The 22,431-nt window shown below is 35.8% G+C and overlaps 1 protein-coding gene across 1 annotated transcript in view; it reads right to left on the reverse strand.

Moving 5' to 3' along the window:
- tbc1d5 (TBC1 domain family, member 5) overlaps positions 1-22,431 on the reverse strand; it is a 234,540-nt gene that overhangs the window by 96,678 nt on the left and 115,431 nt on the right. Inside the window, exons 4-5 of the mRNA XM_088601617.1 lie at positions 20,926-20,992; positions 14,519-14,627 (exon numbers count right to left, since the gene is read on the reverse strand). Of these exons, the coding sequence (XP_088457743.1) occupies positions 14,519-14,627; positions 20,926-20,992 (176 nt within the window). The remainder of the gene's footprint in view (positions 1-14,518; positions 14,628-20,925; positions 20,993-22,431) is intronic.

Genomic DNA, 22,431 nt, shown 5'->3' on the forward strand with positions numbered 1-22,431 from the left:
TACCACTGAAGGGAAATCTTAGTACCTGAGCATAAAAAGAATAGGAACATACTGCAACGCGTGTGAAGGCCATAAACGATATTAATTTTGGAACTTAAACATACAGTATATGGCTGGTCTCGGTACTTTAAAGAAAACATACACACCAGTATTCCATTTCTCCCTAAACATTTTAAGCATCAAAGTCTTTAACTAACGTGATACCGGAGTCAACAAGCATACTTTTAGAATTTGATTAAAAGGGAATATAATGTGGAATCGCGTATCTAAAGAAATTAATAACGATTATTATATTCATGTTGCAAAAAAAAACGGACATAAAAACTCCCTTGCTTTTAACAGAGCGTTCCATAATTTCCAACTACGAAATTTATTTGAACTGCGACACTTATCATTCAACCAGAGCTCGAAATATCACAAGGATCCTCTAGAGCACAGCAAAGACTGTATTAAAAGTATACTAGTGACAAACTAGTATACTTTAGATATTTTTTTCTGAACCGGGGAAAATCTCTAACAATAATAAAGACATTATTTTACATATCACCTTTATGTGATATCACCTTAAGGACAGCACATACAAGGGTAAATTGCACAATGGACCGCGCAAAGAAATTTAAAATAGTCTTCTTTAGGTGTGAGGGCAGGAGTGGATTGCAGAAGGCATAATCAGCAAATTAGGAAAACAAAGAACAGGACAGGTGAGACGTTCATCCAGAGAGCAAGTGATCAGAAAAAGGAACAGCTGTTACGCCCAGGTTTTACGCTCTCTCTCTGCTGAATGAATTAAAGCATTTTATCAAAAACGCGTTTGTTTGTCTGGGTATTTACTTTGTAATCTGTGGTTTACATCTACTGTATTGCTTTGAGATGCCACTTTTAAAGGTGATATGTAAAATAAAGTTTTTTATTATTGTTATAGAGAAACATGATCAGATTTTCCCTGGTTCAGAAAAAAGACGATTAAAATCTGTAATCTTTCCACTTGTATGTCATCGGAAAATACAAGAAGTTTCTGCTTTGTGTAAGGATGGTATCAAAAAGTAATCTAAGTGGTGAGAAAGCTGTGCTCCTCAAAGCGCTTTACAGGATAAAAACAACAGCAATAGTGTTGACCTGGACAAACAATTTTTTTATAGAAATACAAAATGAGATATAATGATGTGTTCCGGCTAAGACATTAACGAGTACAACCCCCCTCTCTGCGGGAGTGCTGGCTGTGACGAATTAAACCGGTTTCACAGGTATTTTCAAAGTAGAAGGGGGCGAGATTTCCAGCGAAAGACACCTCCCCCTCCAAAACCAAGGAAGTACAGTACTTACTAGTTAAGAAAGCTAGGCTCCTCAATGAAATCGCTTTAACATGCTAATGCGTTGATGTAACAGTCTGGGCGTGGCAAGCTTCTAATGTCAACTCGACTCGATTGGAAGACAATGAACATATTCTAGCCCTAAATGAATTAATAGCAAACATGGTTTACATAAAATACATTTTTCCAAGAAAGTTTATAATAATACGATCTATAGTTGAAATCTGAGCCTAAATAAAAAAGAGCAATCACGCTGTGTTTATGTAGCAAAAGCGATTAGGTTTATGAGCAATCTAATTACTTATTCGTTTAAAACGCTATATAAAATAAAGTTTATTATTAATTTGCTGGACAGAGCGGTGAACATTATTATGCATAAGACAAAGATAACGATCCTTATCAGTTTAGAAATCTGTGTACGCTGTAAGGTTTTTACTTCTAAACTTTTAAAATACACGTTTCGAATAGAAAGAAATCCTCTTCCTGGTACAGTATGTATAGCAAACCAGCACGTCTTTTTTCTCCAATCAGAGGTTAGATGCTCGGTTAAAAGCAAAGGAGATTGTCTGTTATAGTGGACAAAAAACAATAGTTTGCTGGCATTATATCCTAGAAGACACAGATCGGCGCCAGACCAGGAGAATGCCTGCAGCGTAAAAGAAAATGCCTGATGAACTAGAGATTGGACAGTTTCCAAGTGCTTGTACAATCGATGGAAATGTTAAAATAAATGTGCAAAAGAAATAAAATAATCATTTATTTCTTTATCATGTTGGCTCGCTAATGTCCTCTCTTTGCTAGTTAGTGGCTGTGTTTCTGCGTTGGGTAGCAACGGGTGACTGTTCTCAGGCGGAAGATGTAAACAGCTTAATTTTCGTGTTAAATAATTTTTTTAAATTAAAATTCATTCCATACAGCAATCGCATATTTGGGTACCGTTTCATAAAACTTTCATGCTTAAAATGTTAAGGGAGAAATGGAAGACTGATAATGGAGTGGAATGAATGATAAGTGTCGCAGTTTAAATAATTTTCGTAGTTAGAAATTATGAAACGCTCTGTTAAAAGCAAGGGAGTTTTTATGTCCGTTGCAGTAAAAGAAAATGCCTGACAAAGTAGGGCTTGGACAGATTCCAAGTGCATTTTTGCAATTTACATTGCATTATCCATTGTGCTGCTGTAATACAGTTTAAAATAAGTCTAAACTGTATCAGTTTTATTTATGGGTTGTAATTTAGAAAAAGTCAAAAACCACACTCAAAATGCAATTTAGAGCTTTCTGGCAAGAGGAGACACACAAATTATAATGTAACATGCCACTGTTTGTGCATGAACAAAGTTATACTGCAATTTTCCTTAGATACGCGATTAAAAAAAATAAATTTTTTGAATCCCCGGCGGAACACATTCCATAAGATTCAGCGCTTTTATATATTGCCTTTAAAGGTGGCTTCTCAAAATGCTTTACAGGATAAAAACAACAACTCGTCCGGTTCCGGTCGAGAGGGAACGCTGGCGCATTTGGCTGCCGCTCCTCTCACCAGTTTTTCATTTCTATCTACTTATTTATGTTTTTTTTCCCTTTTTCTCCTCGATTGCACTGATTTCTAGTTTATCTATTTTCATCCGCTTCACGTTACAAGTTCACGGGTGCGACTTCCACTGCATTGTGAACTTACTCAACTGAAGACTTTCACCTCTTGCTACCGCCTTCTCTGGATTTCCTTCCCGTCTCGTTCCATCAATCATGTCTCTGAGGTACACTGCACTGCAACTTCTTCAACTAAAACAAAGCTACTTCCTGGTCAAAGACACATTCGATTACTGCCGTTTTACTGGGATTTTACGACCGACTCGCTACATCCATCGCAGCACAGGACACCGTTCTCTACGTTCGTCTGCCTGCGGAGTCTCTATCCCTGCCTTTCGCCGCACGTCTGTAAGTCCATCACGTACCGGCGCCGATCTAAAAAATCTCCTCTCACTACCGCACCTGGACCGCACTCCGCTTCCCCCCGCATCCCCGAGACTGGCCAGATCAGCACTACTCAACACCTGCTCCGTTAACAGCAAGGCTCTTCTTTTATGTGACATTATCAAAGAAAAACAACTGGACCTTCTGTGCTTAACCGAAACATGGCACAAACAAAACGATGGACTCCTGTTCAACCAACTAGTTCCTCCTGGATATGGTTTCTTTGACCTTCCGCGTCTTTCAGGCAGAGGCGGGGGCATCATTGTTATTTACAACCTTTTTTACAGTCTAAGTCCTGTAGCTATACCTCCTCCCTCTTCTTTTGAGTGTCTTGTTTTAAATGTTTCTATCCCCCAATCTACTATTATTGCCACAGTTTACAGACCACCCAAACCCAGTGGAGTCTTCTTAGGTGAGTTTGCTGATTTTCTCTCATTCTTATCCCTTACATTTAAAAGGATCCTTATTCTAGGGGACTTTAATATACACATTGATTCAACTTCCTCCAGTCTGGCTAAAGACTTCCTTTCTCTTTTGGGATGCTTTGACCTTGCTCAGTTTGTTTGTACCCCTACACATAACAAAGGACACACCTTAGATCTAATTATTGCAAATGACTCCTTTGTCTCCCACTGCTCCCCCCTTGATCTAGGCCTCTCTGACCACTTAGCCATTCTCTTCAATCTGGAATTACCTGTTTCTAACACTTCCCCCTCACGCTCTGTAAATTTCCGCAACTGGCGATCAATTGATCACCCAAGGTTTGCAAATTCTGTTCTGTCCTCCTTATCCTGTTTCTCTTCCTCTGACCCTCTAGAGGACAAAATACAGTTACTTGACAATGCTCTTTTATCTACCCTCGACACCTTTGCTCCTTTAAAAACTCGAACCATCTCCTTCTCTCGCCTTGCCCCCTGGTACAATGACCATCTGCGTTTCATGAAGGCAGCCTCTCGCAAACTTGAGCGTAGGTGGCGTCTTTCCGGCCTAAATGTACATTATCAGGCCTGGAGAGATTACTTATCTGATTATAAGGTTACTATAGAGTCTGCTAGATCCACCTACTTCTCTCACATCATTGAAAATCACCAAAACAATCCCAGACATCTTTTCTCCACCATCAACAGACTGCTCAAGCCAAACTGCCCCACCACATTACCTGCCTCATCACAACTTTGCAACACATTCTTAGATTTCTTTAGTTCTAAGATTGACAACATCCGGCATCACATTCTCTCCACTACGGATATAATTTCCACACCTCCTCCCTCCTCATCCAACTTCTCTGGTTCCCGTCTCTCCAGCTTCTCTCTTCTTGACTCAGCATCCCTAAACAAACTAGTTACGCGCATGAAACCCACCACATCTATTTTAGATCCCATTCCCACCACTTTATTCCAGTCCTGTTTCTCTTCTCTCTGTCCCATTGTCCTCAATATAATACATGAATCCTTGAGCACCGGCATTGTACCAACGGTCCTCAAAACTGCTGCTATTACCCCAGTGCCAAAGAAGCCTAACATGGCTCTCGACAATCTTAACAACTTTCGCCCCATCTCCAACTTACCCTTTCTCTCTAAAATTCTAGAACGTGCTGTCACACTTCAGTTACATAACCACCTCATGACAAACAACCTTTTCGAACCCCTCCAATCTGGCTTCCGTCAACTTCACAGCACAGAAACCGCCCTAGTCAAAGTCACCAACGATCTCCTAATAGCTTCTGATTCTGGTTCTCTTTCCATACTCATCCTTCTTGATCTCAGTGCTGCCTTTGACACTGTTGACCATAACATCTTGCTTTCTCGTCTCGAGACTGTGTTTGGAGTCTCTGACACTGCCCTCAAATGGTTTAAGTCTTACCTCACTGATCGCTGTCACTTTGTCTCTCTCAATGGGTACAGGTCTGAAATTGGTCTTGTCAAGTCTGGTGTCCCTCAGGGCTCAATACTGGGCCCCTTGCTCTTCAGCATTTACATGTTCCCACTTGGTCAGCTTTTAAGATCACATGGCCTCAGCTTTCATTTTTACGCTGACGATACTCAAATATACATCCATACCAAACCCGACACTGATGTGGCTGTCTCTATTCTATCTAATTGCATCTCTGACATAAAAATTTGGATGACTCAAAACTTCCTTCATCTTAACTGTGACAAGACTGAAGTCATGCTTATTGGTACCCCCCATCAACTTCGCAAAGCCAGTCCTGTAACCCTGTCTGTAGATGGCTCTGTACTTGAGCTCCAATCAAAATTGAAAAACCTTGGGGTTATATTCGATTCTGGCTTAACATTCGACCCACATGTACAGCATACTGTCAAAACATCTTTTTTTCACCTTAGAAATATCGCAAGACTACGCCCTATGCTATCATTAACTGTGGCTGAAAAGCTGATCAACATATTTGTATTCTCTTGAATTGACTACTGCAATGCTCTGCTCCCTGGGGTATCTAAATCTACTCTGAACAAGCTGCAGTATGTCCAAAATTCAGCAGCCAGAATCCTGACCAGATCTAGTGCAAGTGTTCACATTACTCCTATCCTGGAGTCCTTGCACTGGCTTCCGGTCAAATTCCGCGTAGACTTTAAAATCCTCATGCTCACCTACAAGGCTTTACATGGCTTGGCACCTCAATACCTGTCTGAACTTTTATCGCCCTACTCCCCACCTCGCAACCTCCGCTCTTCAAATTCTGCCCTCCTTACTGTCCCCCAAGCCCGTCTACATTGTATGGGCGACAGGGCCTTCTCCTGCTATGCCCCCAAGCTCTGGAACTCCTTGCCCAAGGATATTAGAGAGTCACCTTCTCTAAACTCCTTCAAATCCAGACTCAAAACCCTCCTTTTCAGAAAAGCCTTTACTTAACTGGTTCCATTCTTCACCCCTCTGCTCTTCTTAATACCATCTTCCACGGTCTCCTCTATTGTTATTGTTGTATTGCTGTAATTATAATTGTGTCCTGTCTTGTGAAATTTTTCTTATTTATTGTTGTAGTCTTCTTATTTATTGTTATTGTCATCCTGTAAAGCGCTTTGAGAAGCCACCTTTAAAGGCGCTATATAAAATAAAGTTTATTATTATTATTATTATTATAATAACAGCAACAACAACAATATTGTATTTCATTGCTCTTTGAAAACCAAGTAATAACTTAACTATATGTGCAAACGTTTTATGATATGTCGCTGTTGTGAATGTCTGTGGAGTGTATCTTATTTGCCTGTCTGTCCTGGCTCTCTCGCCCGCCCCCCCTCAATTCAATTCAATTCAAGGTGCTTTATTAGCATGACAGAGGGGTACAATCAGTGTTGGGTATTTACTTTGCTTTGAGATTCCACTTTTAAAGGTGATATATAAAATCAAGGCTTTAACTTGCTTTAACTCCGCAATGTATTTAAAAAATAAAAACGATTACAATCTAATCTTTCCACGTTTGATCCCAAGATCCCAAGAAAAAGAAATCTAAACGGGGAGAAAGCTATGCTGAAAGTTTATTAAGATACTTAGAAGACAAAGATATCAATTTATGTTGCATTTGTCTGATTGTGAATCAAAAAACACATATATTTAAACCCGCGTTTGCGATTTAAATCAAAACGCAAACGCGTTTATATTGTAACGCCTGGGTGACTATTCATTGTTATTAAAATGACTTAAATTCGATCATGTTGTGATATTTAGAAATATAAATTTGTTTGGTGCGAGTGAGGTTTTATTTAATCTCTGACCAAGGGAAACGTTTCATTTTTTCAAAGAAATGTTTGTTAAAAAAAAAGTCATGGTGCTGAAAAAGCACTACAGAAACATTATCAACAGACAATGTACAGCGTGTACTATTCTTGTGTTGCGGTACATGAATATAATTATATCGTTATAACTCCATAAGAATCAGCGCTTTTATACAGTATATCGCCTTTAAACACATATATTTAAACACGCGTTTACGATTTAAATCAAAACGCGATTCAAATCAATATAAATGTATATTTTGTAACGCATAGGTGACTATTCATTGTTATTAAAAAGACTTAAATTCAATCATGTTGTGATATTTAGAAATATAAATTTGTTTGGTGCGAGTGAGGTTTTATTTAATCTCTGACCAAGGGAAACGTTTCATTTTTTCAAAGAAATGTTTGTTAAAAAATAAAGTCATAGTTCCATGGGATTCAATCACAGACCATGTGACATGGGAGTCAGGAAACTAACACACAACGCCACCAGATTTGATAACGCTATAAAAACGCTATAAAATAATGTGACTAGGCACAGAACAAGTTTACAGCACAGTACAATAATAAATGCTGACCATGACTTTAGAAGCATAAATTACCTTACACTCAATTTAAACACAAGCTGTCTTTAGCCCTCTAAGCTGGTTCATACAGAAATGTAGAGATCCAGGCTCAGAACACACAGCTTCATTAGCGAATACATATGCAGGACAACTAGAGAAGACGTTTTACAGAGGATGGATTTTTAGAAACATCCCATCAGTGACATCACTGAAGTCAAATCCTAGGTACTGTAACTGTCGTGTGGATAGTTTCACAAGAATCAGACAAAGGTTTAAGCATCGCTTGTTCTAGATAAAACTGCAAAAAAAAACCAACAACCCATAATGTACTTCTTTGCGGCTCTGTTTGCCCAAATCATATATTCACAACATGAAATTTAGAAAATAATATTACGTAACCAAAATCCGCAATATGGAAACAGAACCTGTGTAATTGTTGATAGATGATGTACTCGTAACATTTTTACAAGACAAACTACAACATTTAAAAAATGACTTGTATGTACTTGATATCTCTAATCAATCCACGGCGACATTGTTAAAGCAGAGTCCCAGCACAAAACGAAACTAAAACGCCCTGGGCATACCGTTTCGCGCTTTTATTAGTTGCTCAAAAGTAATTTGACCGTATGAAATGCATAATATAAACCTAGAAACATATACGTGAGCAGTATTTACGTAGTATCGGTGTTAAGACATACCTCTCAAATACTGTAAATCAAGTTAAAAATATCTCAAGACCGATTCTGGTCATAATGAAACCATGTTTGGTGTATGTTTTCTTTAAAGTACCGAGACCAGCCATATACTGTATGTTTACGTTCCAAAATTAATATCATTTATGGCCTTCACACACGTTGCAGTATGCTCCTATTCTTTTTATGCTCAGCTACTAAGATTTCCCTTCAGTGGTAAAATTCCATATGAATATTCAATACTTAAACGGGCACAGTTAAGACATTAAATATACATATACATACTGTATACAGTACAGTTTTCATACGGTAATATGTTTATGTTCCTAAATCAATCTCTTTTATGAGCATGTGAAAGGCATGGTGAATCGATTCTCAAAAATTACTGTACTTTGCATGATTGGAAACAAATGCATGATTGCGAAATGCTGTGGTGTTACTTTTACAAAGACGGTCAATGAAAAAAAGAATGTTGACCAGGGCAATACTTTGAGTTTACACTTACAGCTTGTCCAAGGTCATTCATTATTAATACTATTAGTAATATCTTCGTTAAAGACTTTGATGGCGACAGCTCAAACATGAGAGGTTGAGCTTTATTAGCTCCACCTTGCGGAAATTCCGGATACTATTATTTTGCTTGTCGTATTATAGTAGAATTTACGGTAACTCGCGGTATTTACTGGTAACTTGCGGTAGACTGCGTACAGTGTACCGGAAAATAATGCGGTATCGCCCGCGCATTTTGAATGGCTGCATCTGTATGGAGAAACCCGATATATATTTAAGGTCTGCTTCTTTCACGGTTTTGTTATGCAAAATATTTTTGCACTTGCGATTATTATAATATATTTTTTTAAGAAACCACTAATATCGACACAGGTGCTGCTGCTGTTTCTAGCTTCTCAGTAATTTAAACTGCTCTGAACTCTGCCACAGGCGCCCCTTTGAATTTTTAACACTTTTATCAACTTTGTCTGTCCAGGGTGGGGTCCCCAGTATAACGCTACGTGAATATTTTCCATCCCCATCCCCCAGGCGAAACCCTCTACTCTACATAACAATACAGTGGGTGTAACACTCCTCGCCTTTGTGACAAATAAGATGTTTGTTAAAGAGGTATGGAGCTGCGTTACATGAAGTGGCTGCAATGGAATACATAAAAGTTAATTCCAAGCTGGAAAGAAAAAATAACTCAATGTGTCTCCTCTATAACTCTTCAGCTTACAGATCGTCCAAGATATTATTAATAATATCTTCCAGATCGCATTAAAATTTGAATGTTTTAACAAGTGTTAATCCATCAATCTATCTATTTTCTAACTGCCTTATCAAGGAAAGATAGCAATCTCACCTACACTATTTGGTTACATTTTTTACGATTTTGACAGACTTCAGAATGCTTCGACTGATGATTAAAAATGTAACATAATGTGTACTGTGGTGAAAGAGCTACTGAGCACAGAATATCTTTCCACCTGTGAAAAGCTTTGCATATTTAGTTTATTTTTATTTGTGTGAAAACAGGAAATACAGAGGGAGTTAAAAAAATTAAAGAGAGATCTGGAACACCCTGTCTCCAAAAATATACGTTTAATAAGAAAGTTAAGGTTGAGAAAACAGTGACAAATCACCCCGAACAAAATACAATTTAAAAATACAAGCAGGTTGAAATTATTAGTTGTTATTAATAAATAATTTCACTTTGAACAAGTAAAACTCATGCCCTAAGCAGGATTCGAACCTCTGCTTCCAGCATATGGGTCATACCCCAAAGCCATTATGCCAATGCGCCACTCGGCATCTTAAGTTCATCTCTATGAATTGGCTACATTACTCTGCTCTCCTCCCCACTGATAGCTGATGTGTGGTGAGCGTTCTGGCGCACTATGGCTGCCGTCGCATCATCCAGGTGGATGCTGCACATTGGTGGTGGTGGAGGGGAGTCCCCATTACCTGTAAAGCGCTTTGAGTGGAGTGTCCAGAAAAGCGCTATATAAGTGTAAGCAATTATTATTATTATTATTATTAAGTTGTAGCTGAAAAGGGCAGGCAAAATGTTGGAATATGGTAATACTTTGAGCTATATAAATATATTGGATCCTTAAATTAATATCATTTTAAATTTCTTTAGAAAGATAATTCCATTTTATATTCCCTATTAAGTGGATTATAAAAATGACACTTTTTTTACTACGATATCGAGCTGAAGTGTTCATAGAAAAAGTTAAAACATTATAGCTTTTTATAAAATATACAAACTTAAAATAGTCAGAACGAACACGTCAAAACTTTTCCAAAATAACCACAGTAGGTGATCGAGTAACTGACTTTGATGCATAAAATGTGTATGAAGAAAGTGGAATACTGTTGTGTATTTTTTATTTAAACTACCACAACCATCCATATACAGATTGTATGATATATTTATATTCCTAAATTAATATTGTTTATGATGTTCAGCGATGTTATGCTCCTCTTTTTTACCGTGCATTTTGAATGGCTAGATCTGTACAAAAAAACTGCATTTTATTCCAAACTGAGCACTCCTAACCAGTATTTACAAACATTTAGAAAAAAGTACCAAGTTGTTTACTTAAATAAAGTTATATATAAAGTTCTTACAGTAAAAAAGTAAAATATATCTAGGTGAAAGTGGGGGTGTAGATCAAACAGTGAATCGAAAGCTCCCACATCATCATCAAGGATGCAGCCCATGCCTGTTCATGTTAGGACATATGATGTACAAAAGTACATATACTGTGCAAAATGTTCCCTATGTCATTGGAAGTCATATCAACTCCCATTGTTTAGCTGTAAGAGTTAACAAATGGCATTGTTTTTCCTAACGAAACCAAAATATGACAAATAAAAAAAAAGTCAAAAGGATCAGAACTCATTTAGAGCTAACAAAAAATAACGGGGTCACTGTTATTTCACCTGTAAAGTGAATGAAAAGTACTTCTTTTCTTAAGAACAATTCCTGCAAATTAATGCAAGCAAGTATCTCATTGTCTCCAACCAATCTCATCAGATTTTTTCCAATTGGTTTTTGGTGGCACAAACATAGCATAAATGAATGAGAGCTGCTGTAGGGCTGAGTAGGGCTGGCATTGCCCAAAAAAGAATGCGCTATAACTCAAGAAAATAAGCTGCATGAACTGTACCTTTTAACAGCAAACACAATCACATAGTACAAATAAATAAGACCAGTTTGGTTCTCCTAGGCTGTTGTAGTGGAGCTAAGTCATGTCACACCCCGAAAAAAATAAACAAAATATAGCACAGAAAACAAATTAGCACAAATTCGACTTTCAATGGCACAAACTAGCAGAAATATAGTACACATGAATAAGACCGATTCAGTTCTCTTGGAGCATTGTAAAGAAGTTACATCTCACTCCCAAAAAAGAAAGTGTTATATCTCGTAAATGAAAACAGCATTAACGTTACATTCAATGGCACAGATTGGTACAAACGAACACGATGGGAGTCACTGTTTGTAGAGGAGACGACTTTAACCTCTTGTAGCCATGCTAAGCATAATTACAGGCAACCAGGCCTATGATTGCCACCAGCATTTATATACAGTACATGACCCTAAGCACACTGGGATGTTATTTCTTTAATTAATGCATGAATCACAACTGTGTGGTAGCCATTTAAACATATTTGGGGTCCCTCATTTGCCCAGGTGTTTCCACTTTCTTGCACACTGCCTGTCACCATAAACCTAAATTTGACAACTGGTGTTGAGTGTGGATCTTTTTTGCAAACAAAACATTAAAAGACAAATGTAATAAACTGTGTAAATGACATACACACAGTTTGTTACATTACAATGGTTTATACTAAACCATTTAATGACATTGAAAAGCCTAAAGGTTTTGTCAGTATCTTGTCAGGTGATCACTCAGGGATTTGTAGCACACCAGGTTCCAGCTTATTTTTAAAATACCTTTAAACTATTTTAACAGTATGTCTTAGATTTATCTGAAAAGCTGCAAGAACTCTTCAAAAGCTTGACAAGTTATTTTGAAGCTGTAGAAATTAAATCCAGATTCAACGCAGAATCTTTTTCTTTCTGAAAAATAAAACTTCAACAAAGCACATCTTATTTTGTCCAAACATATGTGCGTCGAGTTTTTTTTCCCTTTGTGCTTTGTCTAGCAACTGATTTGCTGCCAAGAAAATACTGATGTTGCTAAATGTGACATTTTCCCAATGTTAAAGAAAATCCATTTGATTCTATTTGCTAACATTATAGTGCCTAGAAAAAATAAATACATTTGAAGTGAGGGAAATCCTGCAAACGCATATCAGAAAAATTGAACAGTTTAAAGCTTGGGCAAACTTTTAAGAAAAAAAAACCTCAATACTGAGTGTTCTGCAACCTTGTCCAATGTGGCAATTTAGTGTGCTATCAATCTACAATAATATTTTTTAATTATTATAATCTGTGAAATGTTGTAGGTTGCTAATAACACTAAAATTGTTAACTTTGTCTTGGTCTGACAGATAATAGGTAAAGATGAACCATTTTAAATGAAATGAAAAGCCCCATTACCCCTCTAAAGAGGGATTTAATGGTATCAATGAGTTGGGGGTACAGAGGAAATGGAAAGGCAGGCTTTTTACAGCAGGCCTCACAAACAGAAATGAAAATGCATCCACTTCTTTGCATCCTGGTCGCCGTGCCCTTGAACAGAACCTTGGAACCTGTGCATTCTTTCTGATTGCCAACGGGTCTATGGAGAATATTCTGTATTTGTGAAAGATTATTTTAATTACTTGACGATTTATGCACCATCTGTGAGGGAGTATTTTTTCTCACTTTGGAATAACTATTTTAAATTAATGCAGTTTCCAAGTTTTTTTTTAACTAAGCTGAAATCTTTTGGAGTTTGTGTATCTGACAATGCTGTTATAATGGCTTCTCTCTGGACAGATCCTTTTGGACAGGACAGTACAGCACTACCTGAAGACCTCTCAAGGCCTTACATTTTTTAAGTTGCAGTGGCTCTTGTTAACTACAGTACATACTGTTAAACCTAAAGCAGGTATTTCTAAGACCCACATTACTGTAAAATAACATCTATAATTCCATAATTTCATATTCTGTATACTCCCTTTTATTGGACTGATTCTAACCATATACTGTAGAAACACGTACAGTATTTCAACACCAAGGTTAAGAGATACTCACAGATACATGTAAACACAGACCAAGGATGGCCATTGGAGGAGGATGGCCCAAGGAGACCACTGGACCTAGGGATTTTGTTCTAGTTTATTACATTTCATCCTATGTTTAAAATTTTAAAATTTAAAAATCTTATCTGATCTTAAAAATCCACTTTCTTACAAACATTGGAGCCAAATTAGATCTGGTACAAAGGTTAAATGGAGATAGATTAATAAGTCCTTTAGGAATATTCAAGCTATAGATACGGCACACAATAAAATGCCATTTTCCCAAACCCTAGAAAGAAGTAAAGCCTTACACACATACATTCCTGGGCAAATTCAATATGCTAAATTCTTACAAACATATTCAAAATGAAGTAGATAGACAGAAGCAATCAGGACAACGAAAAGCACACAAACTCTGTACTATAAAGTACACATAAATTGTAGTAGCTAACTTGCATGCACATCTAAACTGATTAAAAGCAGGTGCAATGTCCTGTGACCCCTTTTATTAAAAAAGCTACCATGTAGCAGGAGTGGTTTATCTGAACATGGAACATGAAACACAGGAAATGTACTCAAGGAATAATAGGAAAAGAATTGTCCAGAAAGAGAACAAAATAAAAGGCAACTGATTTTAAGTCTTACATTACTTCCAATACAAAGGTCAAATCCTTGCCAACACTTATATTTAAAGGTTGTGCCCCTTTTTAAGTTTTGAACATGTTTTGTCTAAAATTTGAACTTGAACCAGACTCAAGAAACATCAAGATTTATTCATTCATCCATCTCTCCCTCCTTCACCCTCTCCTATTAAATCCAAGCACAAAAATAATCTGCATGCTCAATAATAATAAATTTGAAATAGGAAGGGAAAAATAAAACATTGGATGGATTTAAAATAAATCTTTTCTGTGCCTTTGTGCCTTATTCTGGCTATGCTGACAACCCATACAAAAAGAGCTACATCACAAATCTGTTGTTTCTATAAATTCAGATTCACAACACACCAAAGCATTTTTCTATGAATATGTTTCCCTTCTTACCTTCCAGCAAACACTGCGGAACCTGCTGCTCCTCAGCTGCCCATTAATCCCCTTCTGTCGGATTCTAGCCAGGTAATTACAGTTTAAAAATAATTCATCCCATTCTTTTCTAGGGAAAAGGGAGAACAAAGACAACACAGTTACAAATAATGACAAAGGCTGGTATAATTTTTTTTTTTTAGTTTTCCAAATTGGTGGCATTGTCTAAATGCAAGGTGGCTGTAACAAAATCTTAGCCATTCCACATTCAAATTTTATATTTGTGCTCTAGTTCCCAGAGAAATGTGCTGGTTCAGTCACTTCAAAACTACTTTTATCTTTCGAACTCGAAATTTACGAATAGCTTCTAAATGTTCTTTTACCCCATATGTAAGTGGAAGGGATTGTATGTGAGTTTTTTAAATTGCCTTAAAACAAATTCTGTTTGCCTTAAAATAAATACGTGAGTAACACCAGAGCCTAGGTGATTTGCTGGACAAATGCAGCTTTCAACCAAATATTAAATATATACTCAGTCATATTCAGCTTTGTCCCTAATTTACACTTTTTTAAACATACCTCATACATAGCTATTATAACACTGAATGAATTACTTATAATTAATCAGAGAAGGTTATGGACTAGTAACTGGATGGTTTTTGGTTCAAATCGCAGGTGTTGCAATCAGTGATTTTATGTTTTCTATTTCTAATTCAGGAGGATCTGTAGAATTTTGTTTTCAGTGTAACATTACAGTGTTTTGCGTCAAGCAATGCCAAAAAATGTCAATTAAATACATTATGATTCCATATTGTAATACGACAAGGTCCAAATGGGATGAATACTATGGAAGCTACTGTATAATGTAACTGGGCTTAGAAAAAGTCTAAGAAATGCTGAATGAAAACTTAGGTGTATGACACGATTTTAAAAAAGTCTTCTCTTAACTAGGATGGTTTGGTTTCATTAAAAGGTGTCTCAACCCATTTCAAGTACTTAAATAGTGCGGAATGTGTCCCATCATTGCATGTTTCAGTCTGGATCACATCACTGATCAATTATGACTGGGATTTCTTAAGCAGCAAGGCTCAAAATAGTTCATCCCTGCTTGCGGCAGGGTTGAGATTCGACTATAGGTTTTAAGGCGTCCAGGGAAACAGTGACCTCTGCAACTTTACAGATACTTGTGGCCTTGCAGAGATGTCAGTGAGGGATGAAACTCTCTTCTAAATGCTGCTGAACCTTCTGTTACTTAATTGCAGACTTGGTAGCTGCAGACTTTTTATATGGGTGGATCACAGGAACCTGTCTGTACTTGCTTATACTCCCCTTGTGGGTTAAGTGAGCCAAAGTCACCAGTAATATTTGTACATTCTTATGTTGAAAATGCAGACAAAACTGGTGATTACAGTTTGGGAAATTACATAATAAACAGTGATGTTTAAATATCTAGAAGAAAATATCAGAAATAACTGGCAGATGTCTTATGCTTGACCTGTCTGGTTCTAGACAACTGACTTTGAGTGAATTAAAAGAACAGTTTTCCCCCTTTCTCTAGGAATGATCAGAAACATTTTTAGGACTGCATGAGACAGATTTAGGGTGTTGCTCAGTAAAGCACTTGTGCACTTGCACACACAAAAAAAATAATTCCCTGGGAACCTTCTGTCTTAATTTTAATGTAAAGACAGATTATATATTGTTATAAAGTGTCACTACATCGTGACTGAAGAGGTTCAGGATAATACATTTACCATTTACATTAATGGTATGTTTTTATGTTACAAATCTGCATCAGTAGTAAAATAAAAGGCTAAATAAAGTCACAAGGAAAATAGTCAAATATTTGTAACATCTCCCGGGCTGTATCATGTGCTGTAATTGATTTTAAAAACACAACCCTTAATGTACTATTTGCAGACATCCCATAACATGACATTGATTTTTTTTCAGGGAACAGAAAAGGAAGATCCGGCCTTCAGTCATACTGAGTTCAGGACTCCAAAGTGATTGAATTAAGGGAGTTCAAGGGGCAATCACAATATTTTCTTACCATAGCAATGTAACTGTTCTTGGTAAACCCAGGAGACTAAGGTACATTCCAAATGACTGCATGAGAGAGTCCAAAACCTTTTAATGAGCAATTCTGCTTCTTAAAGCTTTATTCAGATTATATAGCATTCATTTCTAAAAGGCCCAGTTCAAACATAGGTCAATTACAAGTAAAAAAATAAATCCCGTGGCTCTCAGCAGACACTGGTCTGAATCAAAAACATCTCAGTTATGAACAATGCAGCTAGGCAGAAATCAGAGAATTTGTAAATTTGGAATTTATCTTTTAATTCTGCTGTTTCTGCAGTTGATGTAAAGTCAAAAGAACAAGGAGTTAATTAACAAAGGGACAGGACATGTATATTGATATATTAGTCAACTGTTTGATAAGACAATTACATCTCGAATAGAAGTATGGGATAACTTACATTATGATTGTTAGAGTGCCTGGCAAAGGTATCTACTGTAGATCCTTCCTATGGTGCCCCACTTTGTGATATTACAAAATAATGCACACTTATTTTTAATAAATAATTTAATATATTCAAGGTCTGAAAGCGCAAACTGACTAAGTTCAGAAAATACCACAAGTACCTGGTGTAGAGAAAAAAACCTGAAATATGTTGACTGCATAAGTATTCAGATCTGTGAAAGTTTTAATCAAGCACACAGCAATGTCTCTGATATTCTTAAACTTTGTATAAATACTTTTGAGTACATCTAAACCTGTGCAATATGACATACAGCATTAAAGAAAATAGGTGCATACAAAGATAGCAAACTGCATATTTACAACTCCCTGCAACTGGGATTTCTTCAAATGCAGTTTATCAGAAAGGAAATGTGCTACTAGTTGTTCTCCTATTCAGCTGACTTCCTTGCACATTATATCACCATCAATAAAAACAGGCAAATCTAAAAGCTTATATCAGCTCATAATAACCTAGTGATACTACTGTATTCAATAACCGACTTCATCTGGAAACAGACAAGCAGCAAACAACCTAAAACTTGTCTCCTCCTCATGTGCTCCCTAGGTGCCTGACACCTGTGCCTCATTAATGCACAAGTGGATTAGATCTGCTGGGAAAATAATTTAAAATGAATTGTTCTAAATAATTCACTAAATACTAAAAAGAGAGACTTCAACTTATTGATCTTAGAGATAATCCCTCATCACTGTTTAAACCTGTTGTTACATTTCCAGTAATAAAATAAACATTATTGAAAATAATTTTAAACCTTAACCATTCTACTATATAGTGAAAGAGTACAGGTGTTGTGTAATACAAAACATATAGCCAATGCTCTCAAACCCAAGAGAAATCAGGATGTTTGATGTTTTCATAAGACATGTCTGTTTATTTCACTGGGGAAAATAAACATGTGGCCTAAGTACATGGCCTATTTTATAACCAATTAATATAAAGAAATAACAATCATTCAGCCAACCAGCTAGTCAAGCACTAAAGTACATTTAACAGTAAAAAAGGACTTTAAAGAACTTGAACCAGAATTGAAAGCAAACTGTACATGTTTCTTAAAATCCTAAGATGTGAGCTTTTAGCTGCCAATTGTATGATTAAATACTAAGTAATATTCGAACAGATACCCCATGATATTAAGATTTAAAATACAGTAATAGCACAGAAATACAATTTAATGTATTTCCAAATGAATCAATATAACTTCTGTTGTTTTCCCCCAGGTTTTTTTAGGATTAAAATAATAAAATGGTTAAATAGCTTATATTAAAGCACAGCACAGCCCTCATGCAAAGTAATACTAGAATGTGATATCTAACTTATGTAGACTTGATATATAATGTTCCAGGGAAATCATACATATACAGTAATTTCTAATATTGCAATATCACCATAACAACAGTAAAAGCAACAATAAGAAATTATAGGTAAAATAATAATGAGGCAATAACTGCCTCTGCTAACCCAGTCTTCTTCAAAAACACAGATACATACATTCACATCCTGTTTATACTTCATTTCACAGTTATAAAGGATTGACTGCATGTGTTTACATGCTTCCAAACGGCCCAGTTTGAACTGTTTTGTGCAAAACTATATGAACATTTTTTTTTGTGATCTATTGTCACCACAAGTGTATTTTTTCATCTATATCAGTGTTTTCCCTTGAGTATTATTATTGTGGTTTAGAATAATGTCGGTGTTTAGAGTAACATTCACACACAAGACAATGTTTTGCACTTCATTTGAGAACATTTAACCACAAGGGTTACTGGCACTGCTTCTTATTCAATAGGTCAACTCCTGTAATAAGAAATTTTAAGAAATGTGTATGCATATTTGTTTACACCAGCTGACATCTGATTGATTTTTGTCAATGTGAACCTTTCTATGAGTTTGGGAGAAAAAGTCTTGCTTTTGAAAATATGCCAATAAAATAATGATAAAAAACTCCAACAACACTGCAGCTGAGTTACAGCCTATCACTTGCAGGAGCAAGCTCCACAGTTTGTGGCAAGCATGCATTAATCTGCATGTGGGCTTGACCTGCCAACAATCAAATCCTTTTCAGCTTTTTACTCTTATAAATGACACACATTTTTTTAACTATTTCGATTAGTTAATTATGGGCAGAAAAAAGTATTAATTTTCTACACAAAATATAGAAAAATCACTAAACTTAGGCTTTCCACGATCTCCTGGGACTTTCTGAACTTCTCTTACATTTGTGGGATCTGAAACTTTGTTTTTTTTTTATAAGGCGTGACATACTATGATTCAGAAGCTGCTATTAGACTATCTTGAAAATATTTTAGGTATAAAATGGTAACCATTATTGCTTTAGGATCAGAACCTCACAACTAGAAAACATCAGGGGCATTAAATCAATAGTATAGTACTGTTGCACAATGGTAAAATTTAGGCAACAAACATTTAGATATGTATTGTGTCCACACTGCATCACTATTTCATACACTGTAGGATTAGTGCACCACTTATTTCTCCAGCTAAATGGTAAAAGAAATAGGAATAGAAGTAGGAAACCTGATTCTATATAAATCTAATTCTTAAAATTAAAAATTAATTAAAAAATTAAAATTCTTAAAATCTGAAAAATAATCTAAATGCTGTAATAGTTTTTGGACACTGAAAACTTCACAGATAATGCATAGTGTATCTTTGAATTAGTATATAGTGTACATTGTATTAACATAACAGACTTTTAATTACTGTAATAAGAGACAAAAAGTTAAGGATAGCCAGAAAAAGGAAGAAACTGAACATTTTCAGGAAGCCATCCAACTGCCTACCAAGAAACTATGCTTGATATCTTGTTTTGACATTTTAATAAAGTGAATTTCATCTAGTTCAATATGCAATCCCCCAAATGTTAAATTTTTTTGAAGTGCCTTAATAAGTAGGACTTCTTTTTTATTCCATTTAAATTGAGCTGCAGACAAAAAGCTATCTAATCAAACAAATTAGGAATTTACAAGGTAATAAATACATAAAGGAAGACATTTTGGATAATAAAAAACCTTAGTTTAATACACAGTTGCTGTGGAGACTTGAAATCCTAAGAAATCAACATCTTTAATTCCAGATCTCATCTCATTGTCTTAAGGGAATGGTTAGTGCTAAGACACATGGTATCTGATTAAAACCACTACAGTTTGTCCCAATTTGCTTCTTATGTACATTTTATATCTCACAGTCTACTATTCAAACTATTTTTTTACATAATGAGTTTGACAGTCTGTCAGAAATAAGGGACATAATACTTTATTTTATTTATGAAGAACATATGCTGTATTACACAGAATGGATAGGGAAGACCCAACATTTTACAAAATTCATTTATAGTTTCACAAAACTGATGTATAGTTCTAAATAATAATTTCTGTTTAAATATTATTAGCATTTTGATGAGCAAAAATGTGTGTCCACTAATACACCTGTCATCTGTTTCTAAACCAATGTTATTCAGGGATAACAGCAGGGAATTAAAAAGGCATAGTAAAGTGCTGATAACCTGGGAAAAAGATCCTGAGATCTCTCAGGACAAATGCAAATGCAGGAGACAATAGCAACACCACTGCTAGAAAAATGCAAAGCAAAATCTAAATCTTTTGATGTACAAAATCTAAAAATCTGCCAAATGTCTGTGCAGCCTATTCTGCTCTCTGCTGCTCAGTTTTGGAGCCAGGTGTGTGTAACATTTTCAATTAAAATTCTTGTAAATGGAATATTTCTTTTTGTGCTCTAACAAAACAGCATGAATTGAAAGACAAAAAAGCAAAGGGAAAGAATAATGGGAAGACAATTCAGACAATGTTTGCTAACAAACTAGACAATAAACAATAAAAAATAAATCTATTTATATGTACTCACCTGTAGGAGATGAATGTACTGTCAGACTCTGAAAAGGTTATTGTTCCACTGCTCTCCGCTGATCCTCCTACAATTTACATTTATGGAAAGATTAAAACATTAATTGAAAGCTGAACTTTCATTTAATATATTGTACATGAATGCAACAGAAATAACACTGACTTAATATCATAAATATAAATTCATTATTTGTAGTCAAAGTAAAGTGGCTGTAGTTTGTGCTGCCCTTTACTTTCAGGAAGTGTCACATCACTTTGCAGAGAGCACTGCACACAAATACAAGTTTTAAGCACTGATATTTGTGTTTATCGAAAACAGAATTTTAAGGAAAACATTCAAGGAAATATTTAAGTTCAGTGACATACACCATGTATTATAGCCAAGTAGACAACTGAACTGTGAAAAACTAGAACTATGTGTCTGTATGCACATATTAATGAATACAGAACCACAAAAAACAATATAATAGTCTTTCTTGACCACAGTTCTGAGATGCCAATGAAGAAAAAGCTGTAGAACAGGGTATAAACAACACCAGTCATTTATAGTCATGACAGTTTGGAGGCCTTGCTTTGACTTTGCTTGACTTTTGGACTTAGACAACAAAAGGGTTAAAGATTCCTCATGAAATTAAACAACATAAACATTTTTTTCTACAACATTTTAATAGTATGAAGCCCACGAGAGAGAGAGAGAGAGAGAGAGAGAGAGAGAGAGAGAGAGAGAGAATCATTTCCAGCAGATTTGTGTGCTTAGGATTTTCCTTAAGCTATTATATGTCATTTTCAGGTGATTTGAAGGTGTGTATTTAAATATATACTAACATGTCTCGATAAACATTCTTTATTGCTACTTGAGGGCTCTTCTGTACTTTGGTAAATACTCTAAGCACATATTTAAGTTCTTCTTTCATAATTTTAGTTCAAACTCTGTTTAATGGTTTATGTTAAATGTCAATTATAACCTAAAATTATCATATTATATTACAACTTCAGACACTAAGGGAACTCAGCAAAAGTATAGTCTTTTGGATTGCTATCTGAGACATTGCTCATTTTTATAATTTGAATCCAGGTGAAAATTTTCAGTACAATTTTATTCAGTAACACCTTTGTAACATTAGGGGGTGCTGTATATTTTTTTAAACATCTCAAAACACACTGATTTGTTCAGAAGTGAAACAAAGCAAAGGGCAATAAAGTTTAATCATTGGCAGATTGAAGAAAATTTAAAATACCGTTTCACTTTCAGACTAATAAATGAGGATTCCAAAGACAATACTCCAGAAAGAAAGAAAAAACATCAGCAAAAAATACTGAAGACAAAGGACTAATTCCTCAGTGCATTAAATACATTAAAGAACACCAGACTAAGAAACAAAGCTACTGATGGTTGTGCTTCAGCAAAAATTAATGCCTGGATTTGTTTATGTTATATCCTCTATGTATCTATGGAGTTGTAAGCATCAATGTCGAGCTCCTGGAATCTCTATTGCTATTTTCTGGA

The sequence above is a fragment of the Lepisosteus platostomus genome, chromosome 12, assembly GCF_059453375.1.
Source record: "Lepisosteus platostomus isolate fLepPlt1 chromosome 12, fLepPlt1.hap1, whole genome shotgun sequence".
In the NCBI taxonomy this organism is placed as follows: Eukaryota; Metazoa; Chordata; class Actinopteri; order Semionotiformes; family Lepisosteidae; genus Lepisosteus; species Lepisosteus platostomus.